Source organism: Mesocricetus auratus, unplaced genomic scaffold (genome assembly GCF_017639785.1).
Source record: "Mesocricetus auratus isolate SY011 unplaced genomic scaffold, BCM_Maur_2.0 Super-Scaffold_4256, whole genome shotgun sequence".
NCBI classification, from domain to species: domain Eukaryota; kingdom Metazoa; phylum Chordata; class Mammalia; order Rodentia; family Cricetidae; genus Mesocricetus; species Mesocricetus auratus.
In genome coordinates this window covers 3,625,852-3,647,496 of record NW_024429182.1, presented here as the reverse complement: position 1 = coordinate 3,647,496, position 21,645 = coordinate 3,625,852, and the positions used below count along the sequence as shown (strand labels likewise).

Below are 21,645 nucleotides of genomic sequence, written 5' to 3'. Positions count from 1 at the left end.
AGCCACAGCGGCTGAAACACTAGAAGGCTGAGAGGGAGAAGAGAAACCAGCAAACAGCGTGGGAAGGAATGTCCAGAGGTCTAGGGAAGCCACCCAGGGCAGTGTCTTCAGAGCGAAGCGAATGCAAGAATTACAGTGCCACCCACTTCAAATGATGGCCATTAACTAAGACAGATGGCAGGACAGTGGCCAAGGATTTGCTCTGAAGATGTTGACCTTAAAAGCAGGTTTGTGGAGTAGTTGGGTTAAACATCTTTCTGCAGTTAGTGTAAGAGAGAATAGAAATAAAGGCGGAGAAGCTGCGGAGCAGAGTGGTAGCCTGAAGGGGAAGTAAGGTCACAGTGTTGTTGTTTAAATCTGTTTACAGACATGTGTGCTGATCCAGTAAGACAGAAGGAACACACACACTCACACACACGTGCACACAGGTGCACACACATGCACTCACGCACACGTGCACACAATGCACTCATATACACGTGTACGCGCACACACACACACACACACACACACACACACACACACACACACACACACACACACACATACCCCAAAGGGAAGATGGGGGAGTTGTTGCAGAGTTGCAGGGTCTAGAGCACAGGGAGCATGAAGCTCATATGTTGCAGGGGTCACTGGACTTTGGGAAGCGGCCCCCCTTTACTTCTGGGGTGCTGCTGCATGTATGCTTTCCTAAATTAATATCCAGTGTGGAGTGTGATGCTACCCCACCTGGAATCTGAGCACTAAACACTCCAGATGCGTAGTTTTAGAACTTCAGTGTGCGTACTCATTAGAGTTCTAGAAGTCAAGCTTCTGTGTCACATAATGCAAGACTAGCTTACTTTTGCAGAAACCTGTGTACTACTGCAATTACCGTGAACAACTTAAAAGAGTTACTAGCAAGCAGGTATATTTATGCATAGGAAATATGTAGCTCTTGATGAATTGATTTTTTTCAAGATAAATATGTATAGAGATAAGTATAAGTATTAAAAGGAAATGACTGTTGTAAAAATCATTTTGTGGAAAGTCTTAAATGAGGGAATTTTCAAGAAAAAACTGGATTTTGTTTTAATTTGAAAGTGAGGAACTCATTATTTTTAAGTTCACTGTAATTATTGAATGCAGTTAGACTAATGAATTCTCTACTCAAGTTCATGTGTCTGTTTTAACTTTTTTTAAATTTTAGAGTTTTAAATTTTGGAGTGCTTTGCGTGTGTGTGTGTGTGTGTGTATGTACCACATGTGTGCCTGGTGCCTGTGTAGGTCAGGCCATTACATCTCCAAGAACTGGACTTACAGATGGTCCTCTGTCCAGACAAGTACTCTTAACCACCGAGACGTCTCTTGAGTACTGGATACTGTATATTTAAATAACTGAGTCTTGCTAGTCATTTTTTTTTTTTACTGGAGCTTTACTAACAATTTTTAAACATGGCCCATGAAATCGTTAGTTATGCCTCCCTTTGAATTTAAAGAGAATTTGTATTCGGCTGAAGAAACACATGCAGAAATTAAGTACCTGAAAAGGAATTTTAGCTTACTGATACCGTTTGTTTTCTTCTTTGCAGTTACAATTTGGAAAGCAGTATATGGAATGTAGGAGCTGTATCACGGGGACCTCTCCAGAGATATGGGCATTCTCTTGCTCTATATCAGGTAAGCCTCATGTGTGAACAAAAATCTAGTTATTGTCTTTAAGAATTTGTGTTAGAAAAATACTAGATCTCAGATTTATTTCAAGCACTCAGTGAGAATAGTAGGTCATAAGACTTATGATACAGAGAACTGGTAAACTAACATTTTACAACGTTGCTTTATGTTGGGCATGTACAGCAAGGAAGAGTGAGGACTTTTGGTGGTGGGGTCTCCCCTCCTTGGGTTGTTTTAGAGACAGGGCTTTGCTAAATATCCCAGGCTGGCCATAAACTGGCTGTTGGACTCAAGTTTGTGGTCTTTCTACTTTAATCTCTTGGGTTCTGGGATTATAGCAAGACTAGTTATTTTATCAGTCACAAAAATCGAGGTAAATGTAACACGAAAAATAAAAACCCAAGGACATATTGGGGTTCAAACTTCAAGCTGAAGATCAGAGAAGTAAAGCAGCCGGCCACTAGCTCTTACTCTACCTCAGGCTGAAAGGGCTGCCCTCTCCTTAGCATGGCTGGAGAATAAATATCCACACCAAACCTCAGACTGCAATCCCAGACTGCCGCCTTGTCTTCTCAGATCCTGGGATTAAAGGTGTGTGATCCCAGGTGCTGAGATCACCATTGTGTGAGCGGTTTCTTTTTAGTACTGGATCAGTTTTTTTAATGATCTTGGCCACCTGCTTGTCCCCTGAGTCCTGGGATTAAAGGCATGTGCCACCATGGCCTGGCTCTGTGGCTGCCTACTATGACTGCTGGGATTAACGGTGTGTATCACCGCTGCCTGGCCTCCATGGCTTGCGGCTAGCTTTGCTTTCTGTATCCTCAGGTAAACTTTAGGAAATCGTAAATAATATGTTACCACAGTAAATTATATGTCAGTTTATTGTCTGAGAGATATTTTAAATGCAGGGCTCAGTGACATTAAGTACATTTATGTTATATAATCACCATCATCTTCATAATTGTTTTTTAACTCTAGTGAAGCTACAGAAGTCCTTCTCCCTACACTGGGTAGCTTGCAGTTTGCTTCCCGTCTCTGAGTTTGACTGGTATAGGTCTGGGATGGGAGTGGAACCTAATGGCGTTTGCTCTTTTGTGGCTTGTTTTCCTCAGCACAAAGCTTCCAAGTCTCTTCATAACAATATTTAATTGTGCGTGTACATTAAAAAAAATCCCAAGTGTTAGTGGGCACTTAGATTACTCCCACCTTTTGGATACTGTGAATATTTGTTTAGATGAATTCTTGGGAGTAGAACTGGAGGACCGTGGCAATTCTGTGTTAGTTTTTTTGGGAACAACTATGCTGTTTTGTATACTGAGAGTACTATTTTATAGTCTGTCAGTGTTTATAGTTTCCAATTTTGTCTACAGCTTTGCTAACAGTGTTTTCTGTTCTTAGATAATAGGGCCTTGGTGATAATAGTATGTTACTACTTTATGATTTGTAGTTACCTAACAATTTGTATCATTGCATAGTGCTTTGTTTTTTCTTCTTTTAGAACACTATGTGGCTCTTGTCTTGAACTCACAGAGATCTTCTGGCCTCTGCCTGAGGATTAAAGGCATGGGCCACCATGCCCTGCTATTACACAGTTTTATTGGCTGCTTGTGTATCAGCTTTGAAGATGTGTTTGCTCAAGCCTTCTGCCGTGTTTATGTTGGTTTGTTTTTGTCATTAAATTTTAGGGGTTCTTTGTTAACATTTCACCAGAGTCGTGCTTTGTAAGTGCTTCTCCTTCTCTAGGGTCTGTTCACTGTCAGGAGTGTTGCTCTTTGGTGTGTTGGAGATGCCTTGGGGTTGCAGGGCATTGAACTTAAGTTCTTACACATGCTAAGCACATGCTGTAACACGTAGTTACACGTCCTCTGTCCAAAAGTCTAGGTTTTATGTAGTTCCGGTTCATTTATTTATTTATTTATTTTGGTTTTGGTGACGTATGTAAGAAATCATTGCCTGGTCAGCAACATGAAGCTTTTTCTTTATGCTTTCTGTTTTTTTTTTTTTTTTTAAATTTCCCTCTAGTTTAGGTACTTTAGATCTTATGTTTGTATCTGTCTTCCACTTTGGGTTTGGTATGTGGTGTGAGTTGAATGTCCAGTTTCATTCCTCTGCATGTGGGTAAGTACTTTCCAGGAACCATTTGGTGGAAAGACTGTCATGTCTTGCTATTCCAGTCAGAAGTCATTTCACCACATGTAAGAGTTTATCTCTGGACTCTGGGTTCTGCAGTGTTGGTCTGTATGTCTGTCTTTGTGCTGTTACCACACTTTGGACTGTAGCTTTTAAATATTAGACATTTAGTTTTTTTTCCCTAAGATTGTTTTGGCTATTTAAGATCACTTAGAAGTTCTATGAATTGTAGTGTAGAGTTTCATGTTTTGCAAAAAGCATATAGATGTATTTACAGTTTAGATACTTTAAAATATTTTTTAGTGTTCAAAATAATGGGTTTCCTTAATGTATTTTTCCTTTTGTATATGTGTGCAGGATAAAGGGCCTATGAGAATCCCTGTCAACCATATATCAGATAAAGCCTTAACACCTGGAATCCATAAAGAACCATAAAAATTAAACGTGCATCCAGCAGCCATCTACTCAGCAAATAGGCAAATTAACTGAACAGACAAGTCGCAAAAGAACCACACGCTGGCAGGCTGTGTTCCCGTAATATTGGTACTTGGGATGTGGCAGGAGGAACCCGGGTTCAAAGCCATCCTTTGCTACATAGCAACTTTATGCTAGTGTGGGCTACATGAAATCCCATCTCGAAAAGCCAAAGTTAAAAAGAAAGAAGAGAAAAATAAAGCTAGCTGATAAATACAGGAGATACCGTTCATAATTCTTACTCATCAGGGAAATGAAAATTAAAACCATCCTGAGATCCTGTTGCCACCAGGAAAACAAATGGAGGGCTGGAGAGAGGGCTCAGTTGGTAAGAGCACTTTTCGCTCTTGAAGAGGACCCAGGTTCGCTCCCCAGTGTCCATGTGATGGTTTCCAATGATCTGTAAACTGGTTCTGTGGGGCCAGACTCTCTTTCCATAGGAAGCAGGCACACACGCGGTGTCCATAAACACATGCGTGCAGGCAAACACTCACACACGTAAAATCTACTTAAAAGGAGACAAAGCAAAGGCTGACGAATGCTGTCAAGATTGCAGTGGGAGGGGCACCCTATACACGGCTGGCTGGGATGTGCACTACCGTAGCCACTGTGGAAATGGACACAGAGGCTCGTAAGGGCTTAAAGTACAACCGTGAAATAACCCAGTTACCACTCTAGGGATCACAGTCAGCGTACGTCAGAGTTGCTTGCGTATCCGTGCTTGTAGTAGCACTACCCATCAGAGCCAAAACACGGAGCCAACCTAGAAGCCCACCAACCCAAAAAAATGATGGTGCAGGTGGGGTGGGTATACACGTGGTGTTTTGTCCAGCCATAAAGACCGAAATTTGCAAGAAGATGGTTAGAACCGAATAACAAGTTAAGCAAAATTAGCCAAAGAGAGACAAAAATTGCTTGTTTTTTCAGAGGTGGAATCTGTGTGTGTGTGTGTGTGTGTGTGTGTGTGTGTGTGTGTGTGTAGCATGAAATAGAGTGAGCAAAGAGGAAAAACTGCAAAGGGAGGATGAAGGAACAGGAGAGAGCATTGTGGGAGACAATATCACATCTCATGAAAATCTAGATATGATTCTGCACATAATTTTATGTAGCTAAATGTACATGTATAGGGGCGGGGCAGAAGGGAGATTATATGGTGAGGAAGGGGCTCAGAGAGAGATAGGTAGGGGGAGAGGGGAGACTAATGGGCAGATATGAATAGATAGAGAAATATATCAGTGTGAAAATGTCATAAAGCAGGGTTGGGGAGATGGCTCTGGGTGTGGGGTCTCCCTTTTCCTCACGGTCTGTTGGCCACCAGTCTGTGAGGACAAAGGGAGCACCTGATGTCAGTCACTGTCCTCCACATGTGTTTACATACGTGTGTACATACGTGAGGGTCTTTTTAGTGAGTAATGCACTCTTGAGGTCTCAGCCTTGGTACTGCTCAGAGAGGAGAAAAATGGTTCTATCAGCAACAACACCAAATCAAACAAGATACATAAATACTCTTAGAATTGATTAACGTAAGTGCCGCTGCGGACTAGAAAGCAGAAAGGGGCAGAAGTGTGTGCTTTAATGTCAGAAGTTACTTAAAAGGAAGGAAGTAGGGGAGGGGGACGCAAGGTTAAACAGAAGAAAGGAAAACGCTGGGATGAAGCTTAGTTGGAAGAATGCATGAGCTATTATTGCATTTGCTCTCCAGTGCTGCCTAAGACCTGCTGGGGTGCATCCCTGTAACCCAGCACTTGTGAAGGAGAGGCAGGAAGACCTGAAGCTCAGAGTCAAGCTCACCCAGATGGATGAGTAACATGAGACACTCCTTATCCTTGCTCAGCACACACACACACACACACACACACACACACACACACACGCACACACGCTCACATGCAGACACACACACAGATACACAGAAACAGACAGACACACACACAGATACATACACACATAAGACACAGAGACAGACAGACACACAGACACACACACAGATAGACAGACACAGACAGACAGACACACACGCACACACATACACAGACATGCGCACACACATGCACAAGACACACACGGATAGACAGACACACAGATAGACAGACACAGACAGACAGACACACACACATACACACACACACATACACACACATGCGCACACATGCGCACACAGACACACGCAGACACACACATACACAGAGACACACAGACACACACAGACACACAGACAGACACAGACAATCACACATACACACATACACACGAAGAATAGGAACGTTGGGCATGAAAAACTCGAAACTGACAGTTACCCTCATGTGATGAACTCAGTTCCTAGCCACCAAGAAGAGCAGAGGGCAGGGACCCTTTACCGTGGGTACCTGAAATTTCCAAGTTCTGACTCCTTCTCACCTCAGCCGCCTACTGTGGCTGTCTCTACCCTGGTGAGAAGGCAGGTGGAGCTCACACTTTCTTGTTTTCAGGTGCTTGGGGGTAGATCAGTTTTTCAGCAATAGGCTCTCTCTCAACACATTGCCTGCCCACAGCTTTCTGAGACGTGGAGAGTCCTTACCTGGGGTGTGGCTCCCCATCAATGCTGACCCATCAAGATGGAGGAGCCATGGTGTCACTGAAGCCCCGAGTTGGACTGGAGGTTTTCACAGAATGTGGGCTAGTTCTGTATGGGTCGGGCAATGGATGTTTTTGCCAGGGCTGCCTCACTGGGCTGAAACGCTGTAGGGGATGAAGCCGCCGGCTCCTTCAGCTGTGCCAACACTCTGCTGTTTTACTGTCTGCCTGTGGTTTGCAGTGTTCTCCAGTTGCCTTTTTCTTTGTTATCTGGCTCTTCTCATCTACTGCTTCCCAGGGAAGTGTCTTCCCGTTTGCCATCGTACTCACGAAGTCTCGTGGCAGGCTTTATATCTTTCCCTCTTACGTTTATTTAGTTATTTCAACCGTTTTTAGTAATTCAACTGTTTTAGTATGGTAACAGTTCTGCTTTTGTTTTCATGTGTGTTTTCCCACATCATGTATTACAAGGGGCATTCTTTTCCCTTTGAGTAGTTTTGTCACTCCTGTCACAAACCATTTGACCATGGGCATGTCTGTCCATCATCAGTGTTATCTCTGGATCCCCCATGACCATGGGCGGGCCTGTCCATCATCAGTGTATCTCTGGATCCCTCATGACCATGGGCGTGTCTGTCCATCATCAGTGTTATCTCTGGATTCTCCATGACCATGGGCGTGTCTGTCCATCATCAGTGTTATCTCTGGATCTCCCATGACCATGGGCGTGTCTGTCCATCATCAGTGTTATCTCTGGATCTCCCATGACCATGGGCGTGTCTGTCCATCATCAGTGTATCTCTGGATCCCCCTTGACCATGGGTGTATCTGTCCATCATCAGTGTTATCTCTGGATTCTCCATGACCATGGGCGTGTCTGTCCATCATCAGTGTTATCTCTGGATCTCCCATGACCATGGGCGTGTCTGTCCATCATCAGTGTTATCTCTGGATCTCCCATGACCATGGGCGTGTCTGTCCATCATCAGTGTATCTCTGGATCCCTCATGACCATGGGCGTGTCTGTCCATCATCAGTGTATCTCTGGATCCCCCTTGACCATGGGTGTATCTGTCCATCTTCAGTGTATCTCTGGATCCCTCATGACCATGGGCGTGTCTGTCCATCATTAGCGTATCTCTGGATTCTCCATGACCATGGGCGTGTCTGTCCATCATCAGCGTATCTCTGGACTCTTCATTCTGTTGTGCTGATTTATTCCCGAACCTCACTGTCTTGAGACTTGTTTTGTATTACATTTGAACGAAGTTTTTTTTTTACATTTACAGACTGTTCTGATTTTCTGCAACCCTTGCTAATGACATTTAGCAAATGAATTTCTGCAAAGAAGCTAGTTAAAATTCTGATAGAGATCGTGGTGACTGCACAGACTTTGAGATCTTTGTCGTCAAAATGTTATGTCTTCTGATGCAGTATCTTTCAATTTATATCTTTGTAAATTTCAGCAGTTTAATACCTTCAGTTTTGAACTCTTCTGTAAAAATTTTTTCCTGAATAGTTTTTACTTTTGGTGTCAGGGTAGCTACTTTGCTGACTTAGTTTTGGATAGTTGATTGCAAGTGTGTGGACTTATATGCATTTTGTTCACTGACCTCATGCTATGTATAGTTGAATTCATTTGTGAATTCTTCATTTCTTAGGATCTTTTATATAGAAGGTGATATAACCTGCTCATAGAAATTATCTCCCATTCCATTTTCCCTGGGCTCCTACTAGTTTTTTCCTATTTGTCCCAGGTAGACCTTCCAGTACTGTTTTCAGCAGAAATGAAAAAGTAGGCACCCTTATTTTATTCTTAGTCTGAGAGGAAAGCATCCCCCATTTCACAATTAGGTATATTTTAGCTTAGTGTTTTCCTTAGATAGCCTTTACCAAAACTGAAGAAATCATCTTTTTAGTTTGCTGCAATAGAGTGGTCTATACCATTTTTGTGTCATTTATATGAATCATCTGTGAATGAAAATAGTTGGGTAATTTGTAAGTGTTGTGAAGATTTACCCAAGGTGAACTGAAGGTATGTAGTTTTCCTACGCCACAAATGGTAATAAAATGTACTTTATGTGATATGCAAATACCTGTGTTTTTGGTGACTAGTGCTGGAAAACACTGAGTAATTGAGAACAGGAAGAACAGTTTGCATAGGTGTTGAAATTAAAATGTAGCTGTTAGGGACTCAGATCATTCAGATACTGGGAAGACTCCATCGGTGATGCCAGCCAACTTCATGGCTTTTCTGATGTGTGAGGGTCGTCCATTGTAGAACCACTGCACTCTTACGCATTAAGTTTCTGATTTGTTTACTGCATTTCCACTCGCGTCGTTTCAGGGTTCTCTTCTTGTGTAGAACAACCAGAAATGTGCTTAGTAGATTATATAATGTGAGCATTTAAATGGAAATACATTGCAGCAACTTTCCCGTAGAATGATTTCTAGTTGGTCTTAATAATAAAAAACCCAAAGACAGATATTGGAGTTCAAATTGAAAATCAGAGAAGCAAAGCAACCAAGGCATTAGAGAGTTCTTATGTCTACCAAGGCTAAGACCAAAGTGTGTGGGGTGTGATCCTGTCCTCAGTGTGACTGCAGACTGCAGTGCTCTCCACCAAACCCCAGACTGCACTGAGGCTGCCCTGAGCTCCTGCCTGGGATTAAAAGCATGTCACCCCAAGTGCTGGGATCAAAGGTGTGAGCTCTGTTTCCTTTTTGGACTGATTCAGTCTCATGTAGCCCAGGGTGGCCTTGAACTCACAGAGATCATCTGCTTCTGTTTCCCGAGTGCTGGGACTAAAGTTTTGACCACCACTCCCTGTCCTCTATGGCCAACTAGTGGCTTAGGTGTGTGGCTGACTAGTGGCTCAGCTCTGCATTCTCTTCAGGCAATCTTTCTTAGATTGCAAACAAACTATCGCTACATTTTCCATTGATCGTTGGTGTGTTTCCATTTGAGGTATGCTGTGAGCAGTTACTAAAATGTGGTGTTTAAAAAAATGGTCTTTTTTAAAAAAAACATTAATGCATGTTAAGAAATAACTCTTCTGCCTACTGATGTATGTGTTTTAACTTACAGGAAAACATCTTTATGTATGGAGGCAGAATTGAGACAAGCGATGGCAATGTCACAGATGAATTATGGGTTTTTAATATACCCAGCCAGTCGTGGAGTACGAAAACCCCCACTGTTCTGGGACACGGCCAGCAGTATGCGGTGGAGGGGCACTCGGCACACATAATGGAGCTGGACAGTGGAGACGTTGTCATGATTGTGATATTTGGATATTCTGCAATATACGGTTACACAAGCAGCATACAGGAGTACCACCTTTGTGAGTTTCGTTTAAAATGCCATTTTTTTTTAATGGGTTGAGAATCTTTTTTTTTTAATTTAATTATTTGGTCAAAATGGTGACTTGTTTTAGATTGGACTTATAAGGCAAGGACTAATGTTTTTTTCAGTATAATCTTTTTGATGATGCTAGATTTTTATTCTTTAATATTTGGGTGTATCTCTTAGCCAGATGAGGGGGAAATGTTGCACACTCATTTTCAAAGATGTATAAATATTCTTAAATGTAAGACATTCCCATAGATGGTGCTGTTTCCTTGGATTTTACCTATGCCTGGAAAGCTGAAGTTAGCTCCTGTCTTGTGTTCCATGAGTTTGAGAGTTTTCACTTTTCTGTACTATGTTCTGAGCCTCACTGCTAGGCCCGTTTAAAGTAGATTGTCAAGGCTGTGCTGCCAGCTTCTAAAGGAGGTCATTATTAGTATTTGAGGCAACCTGGTCAATCTGTGCATGAGTTTCTGGATTACTGTCCCTTTTTCCTTAAGTAGTTTTTTCTAGTCTCCCCCCACCCTCCATTCTTTAAGACATTTTCATACCGTACTTTTTTGTTTTAGTTTTTGTTTTAGTCTACAAACATTTATCTTGTTGCTATTTAAAGGTAAGAATATGCTCATTTCTGGATCTTGCTCACTTACCGAGATCCAGTTCTTGGCATTTGTGTCAACACACGTGTGGCCTTGCAGACGCTGTCTGTAGGGTCAGTGGGACATAAGCAGTGAGGATGCCTGTGTGCTTAGCCGTGGTTGTCAACCTGTGGGTCCCGACCCATCCACAAACCTGTCTCCAAAAGTATTTACAGTTCACAACAGTAGCGAAAGTACAGCTATGAAGTAGCAGTGACACTAATTCTATGGTTTTGGGTCCCCACAACATGAAGACCTGCATTAAAGGGTCTCGGCATGAGGAAGGTTGAGAACCACGGGCTTAGAGGGAGACGCAGGCCACAGTCTCCCTGCGGCCCTTCAGGTGGCGGCAGGTCTGTCTCTGTCCTCCGTACACCACGGTGAAAGAAGGACACGCCACATTTGCACTTGTGCTGCCGTTTCCGTTTCCATGTCCTCGCCACTGCTATGATAGCCTGGCCGTGGACCTCACACTCTGTGATAGCCTGGCCGTGGACCTCACACTGCTGTGATAGCCTGGCCGTGGACCTCACACTCTGTGATAGCCTGGCCGTGGACCTCACACTCTGTGATAGCCTGGCCGTGGACCTCACACTCTGTGATAGCCTGGCCGTGGACCTCACACTCTGTGATAGCCTGGCCGTGGACCTCACACTCTGTGATAGCCTGGCCGTGGACCTCACACTCTGTGATAGCCTGGCCGTGGACCTCACACTCTGTGATAGCCTGGCCGTGGACCTCACACTCTGTGATAGCCTGGCTGTGGACCTCACACTGCTGGCCACATGCGCATCATCGTCTGCTCGTTCATTCAGTCACTGCTTTGTTTCCTGGACCTAGATTCTGGCTTACTGTGACCTTGTTTAACACACACACACACACACACACACACACATACACGCATGCATGCATAAGTTTATATGATGTGTACATATATATATGTGTGTATATTTTAACCTTCCCTTTTTTTTTTTTTTCTGGTTTTTACGAGACAGGGTTTCTCCGTATTGTTTTGGAGGCTATCGGTCCAGCCCGGCCTCGAACTCACAGAGATCCGCCTGCCTCTGCCTCCCGAGTGCTGGGATTAAAGGCGTGCGCCACCACCGCCCGGCAACCTTCCCTTTTTAAAAAATCACTTGTGCCTTTCACGTCATAATCCCAACCCCACCCATCTCCTGTCCTGTCCTTTCTGCCCTCTGCCCCAACAACCTCCCCTCCCCAAATAAAACAAAATAAAATTTAAGATAAAAAAGAATAGAAAAAAATGGAGGAAAGGGAGGAAAGGGAGACTCTCACCATGGAAGCTGCAGTGTGTCACAGTGGGACACTCTGTAAAAACCCCTTTATCCATACATCTTGACATTCAGGTGTTCATTGCGGAGAATCATTGCTTAGGTTTGAGGCCTCTGGTCTCTGCTGTATTGTCAACACTGGGCTTTCACTGGGACACTTCCGGGATATCCCATTGCTGCCCCTCCCCCGTGTCATGGAGCTCCTGTAGGTCTGGGTCCACAGTGCCCCCCACCCCCCACCCCAAACCCCAGCTGATCATAGATAGACGCGGTGGTGTTGGGGTGGGCCTGGGTAGTTGCAGGGTTGGTCAGTCCGCAAGCTGTTTCATAGATGTATCTCTCTTCTCTAACGTGTGCTCTAGTTCACACAGCATATATCATACATGTCACGTTTTCATAGCCTCATTCAGGTGCTGTCACTTTGCATGGATAGCCAGGAAAACACAACAGGTGCACCGTCACGCACCGTGATGGTAATGTCCATGCAGGTTGCTAACTAATGAATGTATTGTTTGCTGGATTTTTGTTTTCAATCAGGGCTGATCTGATTATAGAATGACAACTGGGATTTTGGTGAATTAAGAGCCATCTATAGTCTCAGTTCCTTTTGGCTCATCCTGTAACCAAAATGCTAAGCGGATTTATAACAGTATTGTTTTGCTGGCTGCACAGAAGTGGTAGGAACCATGGTTTTTGAGTTTCATAGGAACACTAGGTGAATCATGGGCATTTGAAGATTCTGTGTGTTGTATCTAAGGACAAGCGGGAAGATTTCCTACTGTGTGCAAGTGCGTTTGAGTGGCTGCGGTCGGTGACTCGGGTCCAGACAGTTGGGTGCCTGCGCCCTGAAAACGACACAGCAAAGCCCACGGAACAGTGATGCATGCTGCTCAGCGCTGGCACGCTGGTTGCGTGGCTGCGCCACGGCACGGGGTGCTTCCCGGCTGTGTAGAAAGGAGGTGCAGGCCCGGGCAGGGGATGGCTCAGTGGTCAAGAGCGCGTGTTTCTGTGGAGGACAAAGGGTCAGTTCCCGGCAGCCACCTGCTCTGCCACTGAAGACAAAGGAGAATAAACCCTTTCCCTTAGGAACTCTTCACCAGCGTGCCTGCTGGTGGAGCCCCGATAATACCGTGGATTGTCAAGAGAGCGCTAGAATTTCAGTCTTTAGTACCAGTGTGGTGCTAAAAGTTTATTCAGTTATCTTGGGTTTAAGAGAGTGGTCATGTAACTTGTATCTTTCTTTTTACATCACTAATTTATTTCAAGTTCGTTACACAGAAGGCCGTAATGAGTATTTGCTATATATTTTATCTTATTAAGGACTATTTTTGAATAAGTACATATAAGTTTCCTCTTTTTTTTATAATCTCAAAAGTTGGATTTTCAGTGTCTTAGAATTTTTTCTGGAAGACCTAGGACACTTAGTCTTTCCTCAGTTCTCAGTGTCGTGCCTTCGGCTATGTACCGAGTAAGTGTCAGGTAGCTCTGTCTGCTCATAAAGCTGTGTCACCAGAGCTAGCTTGGCGTTTTTTTGTGTGACATTTTGCTTGTATTTTTCGCGAGTTAACTTGGTGGCTTTGTGACATTTTGGTTGTAATTTTTAATGAGTTAACTTGGTGGCTTTGCGACATTTGCTTGAATTTTTAATTGCTACTTTAATTACTACTTGAGTTTTGTGATTTGTTCTCCTCTTCCTGCAGCATCAAACACTTGGCTGGTTCCGGAAACTAAAGGAGCCATTGTCCAAGGTGGATATGGCCACACCAGTGTGTATGATGAAGTCACCAAGTCCATTTACGTGCATGGAGGGTATAAAGCACTGCCAGGCAATAAGTACGGACTGGTGGACGACCTTTACAAGTATGAAGTCAACACCAAGACCTGGTGAGTAGACCAGGTAGAAAGGTATGAGAGGGAGGACATTTGATAATCGCTTGTGTGGTAATATTTCATTGGCTTTTTTCATACAATATATTTTGATAGTATTCTTTTCCCTTCCCCTGCTTCTCCCCTCCCATACCCTCGCTACCTCCCTACCCATCATCTTTATGTTCTTTTTCTCTCAGTAAAAAACAAAAACAAAACCAAGCAAACAAACAAAACAACTGCCGAGCTCCCCAAATACCCAAACCAAAACAACACACACACACACACACACACACACACACACACACACACACTCTATCATAGAATTCATTTAGTGTTGACCAACTGCTCTTGGACATTGCCTAGAGGTGTGGTCGATGTATCAGTGTCACTGCATTGGAGAAAACTGATTTTCCACTGCAGGGAGCTTCCTGGTTAGGGGTGGGGCTTGGTGTCCACTTCTCCTCCTCCTTGCTGTGGCTTTGCCTGACTTTAGCTTGAGCAGGGTCCTGAGTGTGCGGTCACCGTCCCGTGAGTCCCTGTGAGCGTGAGCCCTATTGTAATAATATCTTTTAGTTGTGCAGCAGTGGTGTTTATAGAGTGATGTCATAGCAAAGTTTTTGAACTTTCAACATTGTTATGTTAACATTATATTTTGTCATGCAGCCATAGTGCAAAATAACAAATTCGCCTATGTATAAACAATACAACTTCTGATCCCATAGGAGTACCTGCAAGTACCTCTAATATATTCATTTTAGATGAGTAATTTTGTTTACCACTATAACCTCAAGCTCTGTTATTATATGTCCAGGGTTTGTTCTTATTTATACTTTCACTTTAATGTTTATTAACCTTGCAAAGAGCATTTTTCATTTTTTCTCATCTAACTTGAAAGAAATACAAAGCTTGTGGCTTTACAATATATTTTTCACTCTTTTTTTTTTAACCAATGACGGTGTTGCACTATACATGTTACACTAGCCTTCTGATGCTTATTTACAGTGATTTTTCGGAGGTGCATGCATGACAGTGACATGGTAATGTGTTACCGAGCTACCTTTCGGTTCTCTAGGGCTGTGAGCATCCAACGGCAGGGCGTGCCTTGTTCTCCATGTTCTCCAAGCAGCTGGTGACGAGGGTCCTACTCCTGCCCATGTGGTAGCTAGAGACAGTAGCTCAGTGATATTTCGATGTGGTCTTCCCCAGTTAATATGGTGACTTCGAACTTTTTTTGTGTGTGTTGATTTTTCCCTTTTGGTTTAGTGTGTGACTTATTTATATCCCTAGCATTCTTTTTTTTTTCTAGAAAAAACTTTTACCTTTGCCTTTTGTGTTATAGTTTCAATGTATGATTTTTATTGTACTTGTTTGATTTCTGGAATCTGAAAAATTATGTTTTTTGTTTTAAGACAGTTGACATGTCCTCTGCAGTATTTGAGAACTTGCTTATTATTTAGTGATTTAGTATTTTAGTGAATGACTCCCCTTTCTCCCTCAGCCTACCCTCCTTTCCTCACTGTCTGAGAGGAGTAGGGCTGTGAGACTTCCTGTGGGAAGTGAATAATACTACTTTAACATGACAAAAGATACTAAGTCGTAGAATGAAGCAGCCTCGTGAGCACCAAGGACAAAGGAAATTAATCTAATAATAGTAAAATCCCTCCAAAGTGAAGACAGTAGTGCAAGCAGAGAGAGAAATCACTTCCCTGCCTTGGAGGCAACTAAGACCGACAACTGACAATTTTTCCTTGTTCTGTAATATACGTGCGCGGTGGGTACCGGATGTGCATGTGTGCATGTTTGTTACTATGGGGTGTGCATACATTTGTGCAGTTGCGCGTGCACCTGTGTGTGCATATGTGGGGGTTTTAAGTTGAAGTTGAGGATCTTCCTCTATACCATCTACCTTAGTCATCGAGGAAGGGTCTCTCAGTTCAACACAGAGTTTGCTGATACTTCTCATCTCGCTAGCCTGCTTGCCCCAAGGATCCCTGCTTGTCTTTTACGTTCCCAGCACTGGGATCCAGGTGGGGTACCACACCCACCTGGCCTATACGTGGCTTTGGGGACTGAACTCATTACCCTTGCTACGTGTGAAGGAAATCCTCTACACTCTACTAGACAACTTCTTAACTGAACACAGGGAACCCAGGGGACACAGGGCTTTCAAATGTTTGAAAGAAAACAATCAGCCTAAAATTCTGTGTCTGATGGAAATATTCTCACAAAAGCAAACAACATGGACATTTTCATAAAAAACCAAGAATGGAATCAGACAGCCGTACACATCAGCATAGGAGAAAAAAAAGTGTCCTGTTTTATAACTTAAGAAATAGGAGTATGTTTGATGTTACTTCTGTGATTTGATATTTTATGCTACCAGTTTATGACAATGTGGCGTATTAAAAGAGGCTCCAATGTTTTTGTTTTCGCTGTTGGGGAAGTGTTGAGGCGAGAGCGTTGAGGGTACCCTCAGAGCCTGTGCTGCTGCGGTCCCGCTTCCTAGGTGGCTAGATCCAATTTGTTGGCGTTTAAAGAGTGGAGGAATAACAGTGTTCTTTACTGTCAGGGTTCTCACTTCTCCAAGCCGATTGTTGTATCTTGTCAGTGTGCTGTACTCATTGACACTGGCCTCCCGAAGAAGGGCTTCAACTCTGCTTTAAAGGTCTGCTGCCACTATAGCTCTGCTAAGTGCTGCAGCTCATGATGCCTTTTGTACATCTGCCTACAGACCATACATATGGTAGAGCCTATTAACACTTTCATTGTTCTCTGCAAGGCTGTGGATGTGCATGCATGTGTGTGTGTGTGTGTGTGTGTGTGTGTGTGTGTAAGTATGACCGATAACAGAGACTTAGACTTTGAAAACCTATTTTTCAAGTGAGAGGAAAACATTGCCAGGAAATATTTCCGTAGATGTGATATATCTACAGTAATAACTATAAGTCGTGCTTCCCAGTGATTAAGGTGTGGTACTGTATCAGTTTCATACTTAAGGCCTTTGAAGTCACGTATACTTTAGAAAATTTTACAAGGCTTATACCTAGCTCCATGAAATGGTCTCTTCAGGCTTCGTTTTGATATTATGGGGTTATTTTTACGTCTCTGCATTCAAAGCTAATTAAATTGCTTAGTTATTTCATTTTACTTTTTTTGGTTTTCTCTAAGAAACTTACCTGTCAGAGATTTTGGAGACAGAACAATTATGTAAATCTGTTATTAGGTAAATCCCATTTCAGGTAACACTGATGGCCATAGTTAATGTCTGCATACTGAATGTCTGAAGGCTTTTTAATAAATGCCTTATCCAATGCTTATCAAGCTGTGTTGTAGGTTAACAAGAAAACCAGAAAAAGTATGGGCAACTCTCTGAGGAGTTGAACTGTACGGGAAATTTGTTAATAGTGATGAGTGATAAGTGGATCGAGAGAGCATTTCCTTTAAGGCTGGAGAAATGGTAACATTGGGGACTGACCCAGAGACATCAGACGGATGCAGATAATGGACGGAGGGGGGCAGTTTGCTAGAGGGGTGTTTGCAAAAGCAGCAGCAGCAGCGGGAGGTGGTGCTGAGAGAGAGAGGACGCAGGTGCGGCGTGGTCTCAGGGATGCGCGAGAGGGCAGACTGTGCGGACTCAAGGCACGGCCGTGGGTAGAGGCGTCGAGAACGCCTACAAAGGTCCCTTATCTTTACTTTCTCAGTGGAATAAGAGGAAAGCCCCTGGTTGGAAACAAGAACGTGAAATAGGAGGTTGTTTATGCGGTCATCAGTTAGGAGGGAGGAAGAGTAGATCGCCTTGGGAAATGTGGGATGGTGAGGCTCTGTTGTCACAAGCTGTTATGCATGGGCATAGATGATTTCAATATTTTAAGTCCTGTGGTTTGGTATTTGGCTTGAATGAACAGTTATGGTGTAGATGTTCTTATTTAGTCTGTTGGCCAATATACCAGTTTTCCTAATCTGATTATTTACGATGATAAGTTCTTGCTCAAAGGAACTAGTGTCATGTTCGATTTTACCCAAACCATATTCCAATTTGGATGTCTGCTCATTTGTCTTCTGACCATTGGTGAATGGAAGTTTCTGACTCTACGGTGTTCCCAAGATTTGGGATTGTTTCCTTAGGAAAAAAAATGTTGTTGTATGATTGTTGAAAATTATACCTAGTGTTTGTTATGTCTTATTTGTTTATTTATGTATTGTTTGTGTGGATAGCATAGATACGTTCATGCATACATATATGACTGTGCATGCATGTGTGTGTATGTGTGTGTGTGTCTGTTTGGGGGCCACATTTTAGCATATTGTAGCCTGTGTGCATGCATACAGGCTACAGTTTGCTTATGGGGGTTGGGCATGGCAGCAAATGCCTTTACCCCCTGAGCTGTCTCACCTGGTGTCATTTTCTTATAGATGCCATTGCGTATTGCCATGCGCCTCATTTCTCCTAGAAACAGAAACGTGCTCTTTCATGGCTGGAATTGAGAATGTGCAATTTTAGTTCTGGAACCAAGGCAGCAGAGCTGTACCCCTGGGAAAGGCTCCCACAAGCATCCTCTGCTTCTCTAGTATTGAGGGCACCATGGGCTTCCTCCCTTGTAATCACATCCTTCTGATTTTAACTTTCGTCTATACATGACTTGCTTCATAAAGACTCCAGGCACTGAATTTGGGGTCCATATGTGTTATGGGATTCTTCCCACCAGTCTGGTCCCAGAGCTGCGTCAACCCCAAATAATACACGAGACACTATATTGATTATGAAACTGCTGACCATTTGCTATGGTTTCTTAATGACTAGCTCTGACTTAATTATTAACCCACAATTGCTATTATATATATTTTTATAAGGTCTTATGTTACCGAGAATGGCATACTTGCGCCCTCTCCTCCCCAGATCTCATGGCAACCCCCTACTCTTGACTACATTTCCCAGAATCCTCCTCAACTCCTAGTCCCACCTATCTTGCTTCTCTATTGGCCAACAGTGCCTTATTTATCAACCAGCAAGACAACATATACACAGAAGGACTTCCCCCATCAAATATGAATCTCATATTAACAGGACCTCACTTACCTAGCTTACATTGTGACGCCCTTTTACGTTAGCACAGACATTTTGCACAGAGGTCACATTCTGAATTTGTAGTTATATGTTAACTTTGGGGAGAATAATATACATTCAATGAATGTTGCATTTTTTTCTTTCTGCTTCTATCTTGATGGAATTAAAACGGATATTTTTGTTTTATACCAGACTTGCTGATTTTAGTAGTTTCTGTGTAAGTATTTTTAGGTTTCTGTTCCACAGTAGTTGGTCAGGTTCTATGTGGAGAGTATGAATAAAACCCCTTTTGGGTTTCAAAGCTTTCAGTCTTGTCTTTTCATGCCCACTTCATCCTCCCCTAAGTGTAGAATAGAGGGGAGTGATGGTTAATTAATACATGTCTTTACCGACCCTCAGATTTAGAGAAATGCTTTCAGTGTTTCTCTAGGAAGAGTGGTATCGGTGTGGGTTTCTTAGAAACCGTTGTTAGGGAGGGTAAAAACTGTCTTGACAGTTTCCACTTCATACGTGTCTGTCACCTTGTACAAAAATCAGCTCCAGATGGATCCAAGACTTCCATGTGAAACCTGAAACAGTGAGGAGAAAATGCAGGGCGTATCCTATGAGACAGAGGCATAGGAAGGACTTTCTGAATAGGGCTCCAACAGTTGACAGATGCAACCCAGTAAAACTAAAAAGCTTCTCCATGGCTTAGGAAACAATCAACCAAATGAAGAGGAAGCATGCAGAGTGGGAGAGAATCTATATCAAGTATAAGTCTAGTAGAGGGTAATACTAGTGTATACAAAGAACTAAAAAACAAAACAAAACAATAAACCCCCTCAAAATTCAAGAAAACAAATAACCCAACCAAAATATTGGCTATGAGTCTGAATAGCGTTCTCAAAAGGAGATTTAAAAATGGCTAAGTTTAAAAAGAGCTCAGTGCCCTTACTTAGCATCTAGGGAAATCCAGATTATCGTTACTTTGAGATTTATCTTACCTCGGACAGTGTGGCTGTCTATGATCAAGAAAACAGCTGGCCACAAACATTGGTGCAGGGGAAATGGGAACCCCCATCCACTGTTGGGGGGGGTTGCCAACTGGTATAGCCATTTTGGAAATCTGTGGAGGTCCCCCCAGAGTGCTAAACTTAAGTCCACCGTCAGCCCCAGCCCTATCTCACGTTGGCATGTGCCCAGAGGACTTGACATGTTGCTTTTTGCTGCCTTCATCACAATAGTCAGTCAATGGAAACAGTGACCTTCAGCTGACAAATGGACAGTGAACATGTGATACAGGATGGGATTCCTCTTGGCTGTGAAGGAAAACTCAGTCATGATCTTTGCATGCAAATAGATGGAATTGCATGGTAAATGTACCCAGTGAAGTGACACAGAGCCCTAAAGGCGGGGGGCACGTGCTCTTTTTGGTTGTCAACCCTAGCTCCAAACCTGCGGATGTCGATATATAACCTAGAGTAACTGCAGAAACCAGGAAAATGAGAAGGGGCCATGGAGGTAGGGGAGCGCTCTAGAGGAGAGGCTAGTAGGTCCCAAGTTCAACGTGGGGACAGACTAGTACAAGGTCCAGGGCCAGCGGTGGGACACCTCGCTTTGGTTTGTGGATAGCGAGTCTAAGAGACTCTCAGAACAACATAGGATTTTGTTGTTGTCCCTGCTGTCCTCTCATAGCTAAAGTAAGTCCTTATAGCTACGATACTATAATGAGGGCCTTTGGGGTCTGGCTCCAAGGTCTTCTTCAAAGTTCAGATCAGATGCTACAGCAAGCCAAAGGAACTTAGGGTATCTGAGGGCAAACGAACTCTCTTACCCATTGCCATCCCAAACAAGTCTCTTTACTTTTCTGTCCCTATTCTAATTCTCTTGTCCTAATTCTAATTCCTCCTAGCTTCTTCTCCTCTAGCATAGAAAGTCTTCTTTTACAGGAAGCTTGGAGCATTAAAATAAAAAAAAATTACAAGTTACCTCTCATTGGTCAAAAGCACATTCCTAGGGTAAGCAGCACGGAGCTGAGTCATTTGCCATGGCAACTCAGGGTTTCAAGTTTTCAGGAGTAAGACAGTGACCAGAGGGCAGGAGCACAGTGCCCAGTGAGATCAACTTTAGGTACAGGTTTTTGTTAGTAGACTCGGCAAGCGAAGAATTGGCGTGCTCTTCTTTAGGGTGCTTTTGTAGTTACCTTGGTTAGACACCTGCAACTCTGACCTTTGTGCATAGCTGTAAGGTTTTAAATTTGTGATCTATTTACAAAAAGCCTTTGGTCTGGTTTGAACTTTCTCTGAGGTGAAAGTGAGTCAACTGTGTGTAGTTAGTCTGAGCAAAAGGAACAAGCTGCCCTTTAATGTCTACAGTCCTCGTGGGACAATCGATCCAGTTGTGGAGCATGTCCCAGCTCATATTCTACACACCTAAATTATACAGCCAAATGAAAAGTCATCTTCCTGACTATCCACAGATATATGTGCCCATAAGATCCTCATGCAATCAAGAGATCACATATTCACATCATGTGAGATTGTACACTACAATGAAGGTATTGGAGAGACCCCAAGCTGCTTCAGCAAAAGTGAGCAGTGATTTCCAAGAGTCGTCCTGCAGGATTAACCTCTATCAGAG

At 43.1% G+C, this 21,645-nt stretch overlaps 1 protein-coding gene across 6 annotated transcripts in view; it reads left to right on the top strand.

Annotated features, from left to right (window-relative positions):
• Positions 1-21,645, top strand: part of Atrnl1 (attractin like 1) — a 538,539-nt gene that overhangs the window by 32,271 nt on the left and 484,623 nt on the right. For all 6 annotated transcript variants that reach the window (XM_040742230.1, XM_040742247.1, XM_040742234.1 and 3 more), the window contains exons 7-9: positions 1,572-1,659; positions 9,899-10,154; positions 13,790-13,973. In XM_040742230.1, coding sequence (XP_040598164.1) covers positions 1,572-1,659; positions 9,899-10,154; positions 13,790-13,973 — 528 coding nt within the window. The remainder of the gene's footprint in view (positions 1-1,571; positions 1,660-9,898; positions 10,155-13,789; positions 13,974-21,645) is intronic.